This window comes from Ammodytes marinus, assembly GCF_949987685.1.
Source record: "Ammodytes marinus genome assembly, chromosome: 1".
Lineage (NCBI taxonomy): Eukaryota > Metazoa > Chordata > Actinopteri > Uranoscopiformes > Ammodytidae > Ammodytes > Ammodytes marinus.
Genome location: NC_137230.1, coordinates 25,308,509 through 25,323,415, shown reverse-complemented (window position 1 = coordinate 25,323,415; position 14,907 = coordinate 25,308,509). Strand labels below are relative to the sequence as shown.

The following is a 14,907-nucleotide window of genomic DNA, read 5'->3' as shown; positions in this document are numbered from 1 at the left end:
AGTCTTAATAGTGCAAGTGCAAATGTGGTTAGGTCCAATAGCATGATAATGTCAATATAGGCATTGCATGATTATCAACGATATGTACTGAACAACAGTGTAAGCATCAACACACGATCACACACATTAACATATCCATATTAGGATTTGTTCTCAATATGTATGTCTACTTAGTTAATGTATCAACATTTACATCTCTGTACAGGCAGGGACCACATGGTTCTGCTTATAATGTTGAAATGATCAGCTACTTAAAGAGATTATACATCTGATGGATTTGGCTAATTATAATTTCAGGACATTCTTTGTTGCTCTATGTAGCTTTTCTTTTCCTTTTTTTCTTTTTTCAAACAGTTGTCGCAACACAAAGAGTACCGTAGATCAAAAACTGGCTTGGTTACCTTTATGTATGCACATCAAACAGCCAGTGGATCTGATGGGTTCAAGCAGTAAAGACGCAGGCTAAGCTCACAAAATGACAATGCTAATTAAGGGTTGCTTCCGTTTGACTTTAAGCTGTCCTTTTAGGTCTCCCCAACTATATCATAACCAAAGGCAAGGTGCATTGTTATTGTTTACTAAAGAGCAAACACTCATATTTTAATTGGAAGTGCTACTAAAAAGTACAAAGTTCAAGCTATAGATAAAAATCCCCCAGGTGTCGGAAAGCAGGATGGCCTTTCCAGTTTTAATCTATCTCAAGATAATTTACAATTTACAATAGAGGCTGATGATTTAATATGTAATGCCTATCAATTCCAGCCATCACTCATTAAAATGTAATTTGGTCTGGTGTAAATCTGTCATGGCCTATTTACTATCTATGGTCATGGCACGATTCTAGTCAAATCCAAAGAGTGGACAGGTCTGTTACGTGGCTTTACAATGAGCTGAGTCTTCACAAGCTTTTGGTCAGAAAGAAAACTCACAAACAGGTTGGTAAAATAAGTTAAATAAGGCACTGCAACAATCATCCAAAACAAAACATAGACATTTAACCATCTGTTTCAAAGGGAGTAAAGTGATGTAGTGTAGGCCCTTGTATTGAACTGAGTGTAGGTATATTGTGTGATATAGTGTAAAAAAAAATATATACATAAATAATAATTAGTGTGATCTTGCGACAGTAACCATTTATCTTTCTAACTTTCAGAATAGCGATAAAACATGTACCGAAAGATTTCTCACTGTTTCGACATCAAGGAAAAGTCATAGATATAAAAGTCTATATTGTTAGTGTTAATTTGAGATTTTGAATCGATGAAAAACTTCCCTCAAACTGTTCCAGTTACAATGTGTTTTCAAATTCACATTTAGATATTTTTCATGAACATGTGTCCAATTGCTGCATTGGATTTCACAGCAAACGTGTGTACGTGTCATAGCAGGAAAAGCACAGACATCACTGTAACATTTTTAAAAACGGCCGCATTCCATTTAGGTGAGCTAGTTTCAGCGTCCTGGTATTGTGCATGTTGGCTCGTCATGAATGACTGGAACACTTGATGGAACTGAGCCTTCAGTATTGCAAATAGTTTCACCTGTGCTTTCCCTGCTATAGCAAGTCAAAATGTCTGCTGTTAAAAAAGCAGGTACAAGCAGATCAAAATGCAGTTGGCCTGTAACTACTATGTATACAACATATCAGCATATGGCATGTTGTGGAAACCACAACCCAAAGTGTTGGTTGAGCTGTTCTGCATCTTAATTCCATTGTTGCATAGTTGTCGCTGAGCTGTCAGACTGTTGGCTTTTAGTGTCATTGCTTCAACAACAATAACCATTGTGTCTCTGGCTGCATTAGGATCCAAGTAGCTGCCAAGATTATGGCCAGGGTAGCATGCCTAAGGTAAGATGAAGTAACAAAATTAACGGCACGACTATCATCTGAGTTCTGTCTCTCAAGGAATGCTTTGACAAATGTATATGGAACTAATGCTTAAAACAATAAGTCTATTCATTGTTTGGTCAATCACAAACAATGTAATTTAAACATCTGTTGGTTTTGCTGCTTTTTTGTTAGTATTTTTTGTAATTGGGTCATTTAACCAACAAATCTAAAAGTCAAATAATAATGTTAGTCGTCTATCAACACATTTTCTATATGGGTCTTTCTGTTTGAAAAGCACATGTTTCATGTAAGCTTGAATTTAGGTCAGGTTCTGAACAAAAGTAGTATCTAAATCCATAAAAACACTTTTGTAATCTGATAAAAGTACAAGGTGTGCCTTTGTTAATTATATTGTTCTCCCATTTGTTAGAGATATGGGATAAAGCATCCCTTACATATAGCCTGAAACCCAACAAGTACTGTGCTTTGTTTTGCTTTGTTTTTCCATATTCTTGAGTTAACAACATCAACACAGGGAGAGATACCAATGGCAGCAGTTCTCCAGCAGACATGAGCCTGAAAGTATTCATCTCGTGGCCAATCTGTTAAGACAACATGAAGCAAATGCCAAAAGCAAACAGAGATAGTAGGTACCCAGCAGATTTTAGAAGTGTGAGATATAGATAAGATCAAGAAACAAAATGCATTGCTGGCCTGGTTGATATGGGTATGCTGTTACACTTGGGATGTTGTGACTGCTTCTTCATGTCAGATTGTGTAGTCAAACAAATGACACCAATGTTTTTCACTGAATTAAATAATAAAAAGGGTAGGAAGCAAACTGAGGGTAAAGGAAATTTGTCCTGAGACACAGACTCATTCAAAGATGGTAGCATCTTGTTTGAAGTCCCAAAAGAAGAAGCTCTTTTATCCAGTTCCGTCATGAACCACACCACCACACACAAAAAAAAACACTGTTAGGGTGGAGTGGAAAGTGGAATTAAAAAGCATCTGAAGTTGTTTCCTGCAGCTGATGCCACATTCTTCCCTCTGCTGTGATACGAAGGCCTCATCCTCTCTCCGACATGCACCTACAGGATCTAAAAAAAAATAAAGAATTCTGCCGTCACAGGCTGCTGTCCTGATTGGATGGCTCAGGGGCCAACTTCCTGTGTCGCGGCGAGGTGGATGAAGCCAGTTTGGTTGGGGAGGGGGAGGCGTTGGAGGAAGAGTCGCTGCTGCCACCAGCGTCAGAGGTGGAGGGCAGGGAGGAGAGGTGTGGTACTGGGGGAGCCTTCTTCCTCCCCAGAAAGCCTGCACCGTCCAGTACTCCCCTCTTCCTCACACCCAGCTCCACCCCTGATCCCAACCCTTCTCCTCCCTCCTCTGTCTGCGGCTGGTGTACCTTTCGCCTGACGTCACCTCCGGGAACAGGGCTGTCGGGGGGAGGTTGTTGTGGAGACGTGTCCTGTCCGCCTTCCGCAGCATTAACCCCGCAGACGCCAGCGGTGGTCGTAGTAGCTCCGATGGTTGTGGCTCCGGAGCTGGAAGAAGTGGCCGTGCGGTAAGCCCAGAGCTCCATGACTGAGCCTCTCCTCTCACCGTCGTCAGGCCCAAAGTCACACAGCGAGCGGCGGGCATCTGGGGTGTGCTGGCTGGGGCCCTGTGTGGACGTGGGCCCGGTGCTGTCCAGGACACCCCGACTCAGGCTGAAGTTCTGGAAGTCTCTATAGAAAGAAGTATAAGGATGGAGTCAGTTACTAGTGGGTGGATAGATATACATGAACGAAAATGCAGGAAAATTCTGAATTCTCCAAAGATAACCAGATTATTATCACGAATGGCACGTGGGAAGACTGTATTTCCTCACTTCTGCACTGCATATTTTTCCCATCTCTCCCTGCTCTGTCCATACCTGATTAGCTACACATTGGCTTAAATCTTTGTTACCTTTTTAAGTATCTAGCTTGAGATCATTGTTTTGTATTAATTGGTTTTAGGCTTTGAGATATTCGTCATGAAAGTTCTGCCACCACCACCCCAACACAATAGAGGTGAATGGATTTCCATTTGTGGTGCATACCACATAAATATAACTCAAACAAATCAAAAAAAGAATCAAGTGCACTGAAGCATTGTCTTTCTTTTGTTTTTGTACCACGGGTGAAGCGACCCTTTAATATTCCTACACACTGAGACAAACATTATCTCACCGGTAGCTGTGGAAGGACTCGGTTCGCCGTGCGCGGGCCAGCAGGGGGCTTTCTCTGTAGGGTCGCACAGCTCCGTAAGTAGCCTGGCTCTCTGGAATGGGCTCCTGAGCCTGTAACTGCAGACTTTAATAAAATGTAAGAGTAAATATTAGTCGACAACCATGTGGTGGAATGGATGTTATTTATCGTGATCTTGGTATTGCAACAGATGGATGTATCCGTGTGTGTGTGTCTCTGTGTGTGTGTGTGTGTGTGTGTGTGTGTGTGTGTGTGTGTGTGTTTAAGTGTGCTCACCTGGAGCAGGATTCTCTGAGCCGTGTTTGGTGCAGCAGAGAGGGGGCGGGACTGATATTTGGTGTGGCACAGCGGGAGGTGCTCAGGTCACACTGGTCCAACAGCTGCAGGAGCTCCTCCTCTGAAGGTCCACCTACATCTATCAAACACAGGAGCAGCTTCAGAAACACACGTATACAGCATTTCATCAAAAGAAACAGTTATATTTAATCCTAGAAATGATCCACTGTATAGCCGGCATCTAAGTCTTGTTGTAATGTCTGGATAGATTTACTGTACTGTACTGTAGCCATCTTCCTTTCTTTCTCCCCCTATCCATGTCCGTTTCCTCCTCACCCTCTCTCTTCCTCTCCTCTCCTTTGTTAGCGTTGTCCATGGCAGTGGTCAGGTCCCACATCTGGATGCTGCCGTTGCCTTGACCGGTGAACAGGTAGCGCCGAGGTCGTGACCCCATGCGGCTGGAACCCTCACACTCCCGTACCATGAAGCAACAGATGGTGGTCCCATCCACTGACTGCACTTCACAGATTCTGATGAAAAACACGAACGTACGTGCGCGCACACACACACACACACACACACTTTAAGATTAAGCATGCAAACACAAAAAGGCCAAACAGAAGCAGCAAATGCTAACAGAGAAGTGGAATAATAATGTGAAAGAAATTTAAAGAATAGGTTCATGACAGTAAAAGCCAAAACTGACCAAGAGTCAGAAACTGAACTGAAAAGAGTGAGCCAGATGGAAAATATTCTACCTCTTCCCTGTAGACGAGAGCCTCACATACAGTTTCTGGGTGATGGGGATCACCTTCTGTATGAAAACCTGCTGATCGTCTCGCTCTCCAAATGGACCTGGGAGCAGAAAACACAATGTTACTTGGGTTGACAGAAGAAGCATTTGCTAAATTAAATTTCAGCCTGGGACAGATAGGCGTCTTGGGCTTGGTCAAAATTGAAGGACCATACTGTAAAGCTATAGAATATGAACAGTATGACGTCAGGGTTAAATAGATTCCCGTAGTTGTCTATGTATTCGTCATCTACAGTATGCCTTTTACAGAACAATAACTTCTTACTATTTCAATATTATGCACTCTGATGTTTCAGATGCGCACAATCATATAAATAGTTCCTGGAACTTGTGGCCCCCTGCCCCTTAAACTACACCTCCAATTATATACAACAATCATGCAACCACAGTCCTTTTACTGAAATGAAGTTAATACTGTACAGGGACCAACAATAATGTCATTTGGCACTTAGTCAGGCAACAGGGGTTAAGAATCTAGGCCTACTGGCCCGAACAAAACGTGTACTGGCCCTTAGAATTTCCCATAAAATACCACACACTATAAAAGTGCGGCCAACCTTTTCCCCCTTTTTTAAAAACGTGGTAAACCAATGTGTTCAGCCTCTCAATGCAGCGATGAGACTCCATGGGCCAATCCGAATAGTCCAATCTCCTAACTTGTCATCAGATCTGGTGCCAGTCTCTGGCACCAGATCGCCATAAGGCACAGAGATATTTGAAACTAATCCATTATCGATGTAAAGCTGAACAAGGTTTCAGAAATTTTGTCTGATTTTCCAAGTGACTCCATATTTAACCACGCCCATTTCTGACACCAGGGAAGTGGCTCTCCATTACCTAGGTTGTTTGTGGAGCTCTCCAAAACTTGATAAAGTGGTCAAAATTCCTTTTCATGTAGATCAAGATTATTGAGAGAATATACAGTATATTATTTTTGTTAGTGGATATATATAACGTAAATAAAGTCCTTAGTCCTTATGGAAAATATATAATTATTAACTGCACAGAGCATTTATTGTATGTTCTTTTTTAAATTTAATTGTTCTTGTTGATATATAAAAACTAATTGTAAACAGTAAATTAATAAAGCTACCTTATATTTTTTTAATTAATTGTACACAATTGAATTCATTGATTTTATATCAAAAATATAATTTCAAGTAGGGAAAATAGGAACCTAGAAGGTCTTTAATTTACCAAAATAATGGTAATATGCAAGGCAATTCATTTATATTCTTTTTGTTGATATGGTTTAATCAAGTAGACTTCTATTGATAATTGAGTGTTAATTGTAATGGACCTACAGTGCAGTAGGTGGCGCTATGCACCTGTTCATATTAAAATTGAATTAGTCTTGTTGATTTATAAAAAATAATTGTACACATTAAATGACCTGGTATTGATTTCATATAAAAAATTAATATTTCATGTCATAAATATGTATTTTATCCCAGTGTATCAATATTAAGTGTTTATAGAAAAACAAGTGCAAAAAGTTGAAGACAGAAGACAAAGATGGCCCTGTAAAAGGGTATGTAAACAAAGGGGCCCAACGTAGCTAGCAACATGCCCATTAACAGAGCCTAGGCTTTGTATTAACACTGGATTTTTTTCAATTAAAACACAGTACTGACAGGTAGCAGATTGTGAGGAGATATTCACTTTTTCACGCTTGTTTTCAAAAGTGATTTTGAAAACAAGCGTCCTCCAGAATGGCTGACTCCACCTTTTAACTCACCTATATCGTTCCCAGAGCAGTAGCTCCCGTGGCTCTCCGTCTCCTCCAGGGAAAGTATTTTGAAGGAAGCCAGAGGGGTGGAGCCAGGCTGGGTAGAGATCATCCCTCTGAACCGAGTCACCGTCCACGTCCGAACATGGTTGTTGTCCGCACACACTGACCCACGCAGAAACAACAAACGAGATTCCAGTTGCACAGGAAACAACCAGGTGCAAACACATGAAGAAGAGATTTGGAGATTACGACCTGCTCCATCTCCCTCAGTCATCCCTCTATCATCTGTCATCTGTCTGTCTAATCCTCTGTTACTATCCTTTACTCACCTGACACCAGGTGTTTCTCCGACAGCATAATCTTTGTCACGGGGCTCCTGTGCACGGTGAACGTCTGGAAGAGCTGCGGGCCCGATCCCACTGTCTCCGGGTGTTGCACGATCACTCTCACCGCACCACTGCTGGTCCCGTAGGCTATCTCTATCCAGTTCCCACTCACACCTTAACGTAAAAACACACACAACAGTTTTATGTCAGCTCAGTAACTGTGTGAGTAATGTTCAATTTGTCCCAGTGGAAATGGGCAAAAAAACACATTTATGTGCAGGATTTTCTACTGACTGGTTTTAGGAGTGAGGTAGACAGACAGCGCAGTGATGGCATCGTTTGAAGGGTCATGATAAAGCTCCGTCACTAGAAGATCATTATCTTTCATCCTCAGTGGAAACTTTTGCATGTCTGGAAAAAAAAATGTAAGTGACATTTTAATTTGTTTAGCTTTTTTTTGGCATTGTTATGCTTTATTGATAGTGTAGAGACAGAGTTGAAATGGGGCAGAGAGGGGAGTGACATGCAGAGAACGACCGCGGGCTGGAATCGAACCCGGGTCCGCTGCTGGCCGAGGCCCATGGGGGGGACGCCCTACCAACTAAGCTAAGGGCGCCCCCTTAATTTGTTTAGCTTTGACAGCATTCGATGAAATCTGGATCCATAGTATTTGCAATTATTGACTCAAGATTCTTTAGATAAAAATTATTGTTGGTTCTTTTGTCCCAGTTACTTCCATTCGACTTTCCTAACTTCACAAAAATCCAATAAGCTGCGTTGCAGAAGGATGCTGGGTTACTGTGTGTGTGTGCGTGTGTGTGTCTATGTGTACCGATGTAGTAGATGGAGCCATTGTTGCAGCCCAGTAATAGGAAGGATCCTGCTGTGTCACAACTGGTAATAGGAACCACATCTTGAACCTAACACACACACACACACACACACACACACACACACACACAGAAAGGTGAACAGATCAGTTCAGTGTCATTCCATGTAGTCTCTCCATTAATAGCACATACTCCGTGGAATGCAGGCAAACAGGATACAAAAAGGCAAGAAAAATGCACTTAAAAAACACACTCACTGAGGCCCCATAATCTTAATATAATGTTCGCTCACCGAGTAGAACAGTCAAACACAAACATGTTTAACCACTCCTCGACCATCTCTGTACATCTTGTGCACACACACACACACACGCACACACACGCACGCACACACACACACACACACACACCCACCCTCCTACCTGCCAGTGTTGTGTGACAGCATTCCACACCCCAACCTTCCCCGTATGGCTTGTAGCAACCAGCTGGTTCCCAATGAAGAAGAGATCATCCACAGGTACGCCGAGACTGAATACACCTGGGGTGGAAGGGGGAGAGGTAGGAGTTAGTGTACAGTTGTGTACTTGGGGAGAGTGAGTGTTGACTGAAGGCTGTGACACAGAGTTTGCAGGAGGTCAAAGGGGCCACAAATACAAATATTATTTCGGAAGCAAGTGAATATGTTATATTTTCAAGTAGCCCAATTTTTTACAAAGTAACATTCTTTACCATCCCTGCAGAATTTGAGAGATCAGTTTCCTGACTAAATCCCACTTCCTAAAGTCCAGTAGCGTCAGTAGAAACCCCTGATTAAACCTTCAGTGACTCTCTGCCTACCTATCTCATTGCCATTGCCTCCATCTTGAATGTTCCACAGAATGATGTTGCTCTCAGACGCGGCGGCCACCATCTTGTCCTTATCACCGTGCGGCCCACCTACCACTTTGGCGTTGAGTGCGATGCGTTCAATGGTCCAGTCGAGGTACGGGGAGGAGAACACCTGCTGCCATCCAGTCGATTCCTTTATCCTGTAGTGAGAGCACACACACAGACAAACAGCTTACTTCAATTCTTATTCTGACTCAAAGGATTAACCATAATACACTGTTTCATCATTTTGATGGAAAGGACATTTATAAACAATGTGGTACAGTTTGAGATTTCATCAACAAATAACAATCAGTGTTGCAAAAACACGCACATATATAGAGCCGTATGGCAGAAACATTTTGGCACCTTTTATTCACTGAATTTCATTGAGGTTACTTTTATCTTTACCTCATATTAAGCCTCTTTGTGAGGCATATCAAAATTCACTCCCAACTGTATCAGAAGTTTAAATGTTCAGAATAACCAGCTTGTAGAAACCAGCTTGTGCACTAGTACTGATATATTGTAGGAGCATTTAGTGAGAAATGTGAGACACACGAGGCATAATGACTCCAACTTCCCATCATAAATAATTAAATCTAACTCTCCCACTTTGAAATAAAGAGTGGATGGCGATGTTTTAACTGACCATGTTGTGGCAGCATTACCTGTAACAGATAACAAAGTGTGCATAAGCTGCGACAATCCAGTTGTGGTGTCCCGCTATAATCAGCACCTTCCTGGGGTCAACCACGGGACCTGAACACACACACACACACACACACACACACACACACACACACACACACACACACACACACACACACACACACACACACACACACACACACACACACACACACACACACACACACACACACACACACACACACACACACACACACACACACACACACACACACACACACACACATAAACACAAAGCTTTTTTAGCCATGTTATCAGAATGAATTTCTTTCTTATTCACTTTCACATTTTTGTCATTTTCTAAATTACAGAATTGAATGGAAATGTGAGCAATTTATTGCAGCTCATTATATTCTCAACAGAAAACCGGCTGATGAGAAACTAGGCTAGCTCAACCAGTCCTGTTAGTCAGTGCGCTAAAAGGATGTCAGATCACATTAGCTCCAGCATTAATGCACACTCACAGATGTGGACGAGCCTAAACAGCACATGTACTATCCTCTCTTACTCGCGCACACATACAAATGTGACACACATAGGAACATCTAGAAACATGGTCAAAGAAAGACATGATCTGCTGCGCACTACAGCACATGCAGTACACGGTCTGTGAGGTGTGAAGTGCTGCTCATAGTCCTGCTTACAAGTCACTATCCAAACAATATCATTGCTACTTGTTATTTTATTTACTGACGCAGTTTGTGGTGGCTGTCTGTTCCAGGCGTGCCAGAGAGAGAAGGGTGAGGAGGGGGACCAACACGGGTGAAGCCCTCCGCTCCACTCGGACTCGGCCGCTCATCAGTGGAGCCAGAGGCTGCGCAGACAGGGCTCAGTTTACGGCCAGGGATGGCTGTCAAGGAAAGATACAATAGGATTAATAAATAGAAAGTTCTGCTGGTTTGTATTTGTGTAGTTTTCTGTGACTAAAAAACCCAATTTGTTTCATTCCTGCAAGGAACATCAATTGAATATAATGGTAAAGTTTGTTTACTCTATTTTCAGTGAACTTCACTCATGTCACGTCTTTACCTGGGGGCGGCAGGTAACCATGGAAGAGAACACTTCCACATGATGAGCGGTCCAGCTCCTCACACAGCAGCAGGCGCCGTACTGCAAACACACACACACACACACACACACACACACACACACACACACACACACACACACACACACACACACACACACACACACACACACACACACACACACACACACACACACACACACACACACACACACACACACACACACACACACACACACACACACACACACACACACACACACACACACAAAGTCCATGATGACAAGAGGAACATGATGTGACTTTCTTAATTAATTACTGTCAAACATGACTTGAGCTGGCGCAATCAACTGTAAATTAAATTGTATGTCATTTTTGTATTGTAACTACTTGCTAAGAATTGTATTATACTGAAATGTATTGCTGTGCATATTAGGATTTTAAGTAGGGGGGCAGTTTACACAAAGGTAACTTTCCCATTATTTGCCAAGTACACAGACAATGCAGGGAAGTTACAAACACTGAAACAGGAAGTAAAACAAACATTACAGTGCATGGAACTAAAAGTAATAAGGTTGTGAGCGACTCATGTTGTATTTAAAGCCAAAAACAACATTTGACTTGACAGTAAACACTTTAACATAGTTCAATTGTACTATAACTGTTCAAACTGTGTGCTGAAGACAAGCTTTGCAACAACAATGCACTGCCCTTTGATATAGGGCAGGTGTATTATGAGGTCACTGTCTGTGCTAAGAACAGGCTGCTACTTCCATTTCCTCCAAAGCCTATGCACAGCAACACACCTAAAGGGGTTATTCCGTAAAACTCTGCTTCATGTCGCAGGACACTGATGTTGACACCCCTACAGAGAGAAAAGAAGCATTAGTAAGCTCTGTGAGACCATGGTTGAAATTAAACACAAATATTTCATACAATTAACATCTGGGGTTATTATCTGAAAAGTATTAGGACTTCTTACCGCAGGTCCAATTCTTTGGTTCGGAGGAAATTCAAAATTGGTGCAAAAGCTGTAGGGTCTCTGTCAATAAATATCTGGAAGTGGAGGAACACATAATGTGATGTAAAGGCACAGCCTCATATCAGCAAATAAAGGAAAGTAATTAGTTCCTAATCAAATGATTGTACTGTCATGTAGTGTGTTACCAGGGAAGTAATGTTCAGGTTAAACTTTATTGTCACTGCAGGAAAATTATTTGGTCAATGGAGTAAAAATGTTTACAGAGCACTAAAATAGTTCTGAGATGATTGGATGATTAATTAATTGCCCAAAATGTAAGTGCTAAAATCAGTAATTATTTACAGTAATGAAATATATTGAGCAAAAAGGCAAAACATCTGCTTATTCCAGAGGATTTTCAGCTTTCCTCTCTAAAAGTTATAACTTTGGTTTTGCTTTCACAAAACAATGGGCTGTTTCACCACTTTCTGAGATCGTATTGGCCTAACAATGACATCATATTAACAAGTGGATGAAATTAAATAATTGAAAACATTGACTGCGACACAGCATTTGTCTCATATGTTCTCAAAGACTATTATGCCCTATCTTATTTGTTATTTGACACATTCACATATACTGTAATTTTAGGGCCATGCATCATATTTCAGTAAATTGCGGCACAACAGAGAAAATGACGTGACGTCCTATGTGCTGGGAGCAGATGCTGTCCTACAAATAAGAACCAACAAAGGCTATACTCACAGCTCCAGTTTCATCCCGCAGAGTGGATATCCTTCCACTCAGCAAACTGCGAAGCACACACACACACACACACACACACACACACACACACACACACACACAGTGTATAGGTAACCGAAGCACTTCTCAATTTCCATTTACCAGCAGTGTTACCACCAGCTGAAGCAAACACACAGATGATCTGCACAGCAACAAATGCCCTCACTTGTTGACTTTGAACTACAGCACAGTCCTGCATCAGTATGTCCTGCATGTTTGTATGAAGAACCGCTTAACATTGACTTCACACTGCAGACAGCTGGGGGCAGAGAGAATGACATGCAGGCAGACAGGTGCACTGGCAGGCACCGGCATTTAGCACTACTACTTGACTGCTGTCAAACTGTGAGCTCAGTCCACTGTTTGAGTTTGTTACGGCTGGTATTTGCCCGGCCCCAATCGGCTGTTTCACGTTAACATTGGGCTTCCCTCAAGGGCAGGAATCACACATATATAACTCACTAGAAACATGTGAAAATACCCAAATAAACTAAAACATATATATTTAGTCCAGCTATTTGTAATGTTACATTCTTGATCCCAAAAAAACCTTAAAACAAGGCATGGCCCTCTGTCACAGTGTCCATATTTGATACTGGATGGATGAGTACAAGACTTCTGCCTCACCATTTCAATCTACAACTGACTTTATTTTCCTACCTCACTCCAATCATAGCAGACTGTAATTGGAATCCATCACAAGATTGGAATATAAAGAAAGCCATGGACGAGATTATGGAACATCAGTTTTTAATTTAATTTAAATTTTTATTTATTTATTTATTTTACTATGGAAAAGGGGTAGGATTAAATAAGTGTATACTTCTTCCTGCTCCTTTTCAGGCATATCTCAGCAATACAGATAATTTGTTTTCTTTTATTTTTTATTTTTTTGTGAAAACATAATTTTAGTTTATTGTATTTCCATGCTTTTCATTTTGTTTTGTATGTTTGATATGTCTGAAATAAATGTAATCAAATCAAATCAAATCAACTCCATATGTTCTTCATAGTAGACACTCAATGATGGACAAAGGTTGCTAGTACTTAAATTAATTCCAGAAGGGAAAAGCAGAAATAATAACATTTCACAATACGACTTGGATAGCAAGATTCTCATTAGAGATGAGGTGGGAATAGCCTTTGTGCAAACAGGCCAGATCTATTCCAAACTTCATCTGCTTTTGAAGAAGAGTCCATGTGCCAACAACATTTAACCAACCTTGAGAAGAAAGAGTCCGGGACCCACATCAGGGTCTGTCTGGAGGTGCAGAATCTACAACATAAAGACACAACAGTATAATGATGTGAAGAATATTTGGGGTCAGTAAGTAACCCTAAATGTCAGGAGCATGAAAAATTGTGGATGGATAATTTCTTGACCAAGAGGTATGTCATTCTTGGGATTGCCTTGCTGAGGAAGTTAATCGCATTGCATCAATGTTGTAATAGGCATATAGATGTACAGTGCGTTTAGTTTGAATGATAAGAAAACCCCAGTGTGTGTGTGTGTGTGTGTGTGTGTGTGTGTGTGTGTGTGTGTGTGTGTGTGTGTGTGTGTGTGTGTGTGTGTGTGTGTGTGTGTGTGTGTGTGTGTGTGTGTGTGTGTGTGTGTGTGTGAGTGAGTGAGTGAGTGAGTGAGTGAGTGAGTGAGTGAGTGAGTGAGTGAGTGAGTGAGTGAGTGAGAAAGAAAGAAAATGAGAAGAATCGTAATGAAGTTGCTGGACTAGACACAACCTGGAGTTGTGTATCTACTCCAGCAACATCCATGGCTGCTTGTCAATGCAGATATCATCAGAGACGTACGTAGCCACCGCTCAAATTCCCCAAATGATGACTATCATCTGTTGAGTTGTCCTGTTGACGGATCTTACCTCGTTCCGCCGACGTTTAACTGGATGATATCTCCCATCCCAGGCGTTAAATTGTTGCCATTCGTAGCCATGATGGAGCGAACCGACGGGCTACTGTACGGGAGGAGAGTCACTCTTCCGTTATAGCCCTGTCTGTCACGAAACTAGCTTGCTAACGCTCCTCTCCCCGGCTCAGCCGATGTCCCGACTCCTCAGCCTCACAGCCTCTCCCTCGTCCCACCTTCCATAAAATATCCGCTATATGCACCCTATGCGGACAGCGTCCATGTCGTAAAGCCTCCTCATAGTGGGCGTAGCAATACAGGGGGAGCTTTTCATCCACAAGGCAGTCGCACAATAATTCCTTTATTTTCCTGCAGGGCTTGTTTGCATCACTGCCAGTGCCTTGCATGTAACCAAATCGTGCATAACATCTTGCGCAGAATGTTAGCAACGTGAAACAGCTGTACAACCGTCTACAAGAGAGGCGAGAGTGTTCATGTCCGACAACTTCCGCTTTCGCCTAAACCACCTAATTGGGCCCTTAGTCTTCTGTTTTAGGTAAAACATATAGTGTTTGTTTATATTTTAATGCGTTTTGTGAATATGTGAGTTGTAGATACATAATTATTATAGCAAAGGTG

The 14,907-nt window shown here is 41.7% G+C and overlaps 1 protein-coding gene across 1 annotated transcript; it reads right to left on the bottom strand.

Annotated features, from left to right (window-relative positions):
• Positions 1-2,546: 2,546 nt before the first annotated feature.
• On the bottom strand, positions 2,547-14,355 carry kctd3 (potassium channel tetramerization domain containing 3; the record flags this gene model as incomplete). Its single annotated transcript, XM_080025513.1, has 19 exons — positions 2,547-3,558; positions 4,045-4,167; positions 4,339-4,477; positions 4,675-4,868; positions 5,097-5,193; positions 6,891-7,046; positions 7,214-7,384; positions 7,505-7,621; positions 8,043-8,130; positions 8,463-8,578; positions 8,878-9,068; positions 9,579-9,669; positions 10,313-10,468; positions 10,648-10,728; positions 11,452-11,510; positions 11,628-11,701; positions 12,372-12,417; positions 13,633-13,686; positions 14,285-14,355. The coding sequence occupies 19 exons, from the start codon at positions 14,353-14,355 to the stop codon at positions 2,958-2,960; spliced, it is 2,625 nt and encodes an 874-aa protein (XP_079881639.1). The 3' UTR covers positions 2,547-2,957.
• Positions 14,356-14,907: the final 552 nt, after the last annotated feature.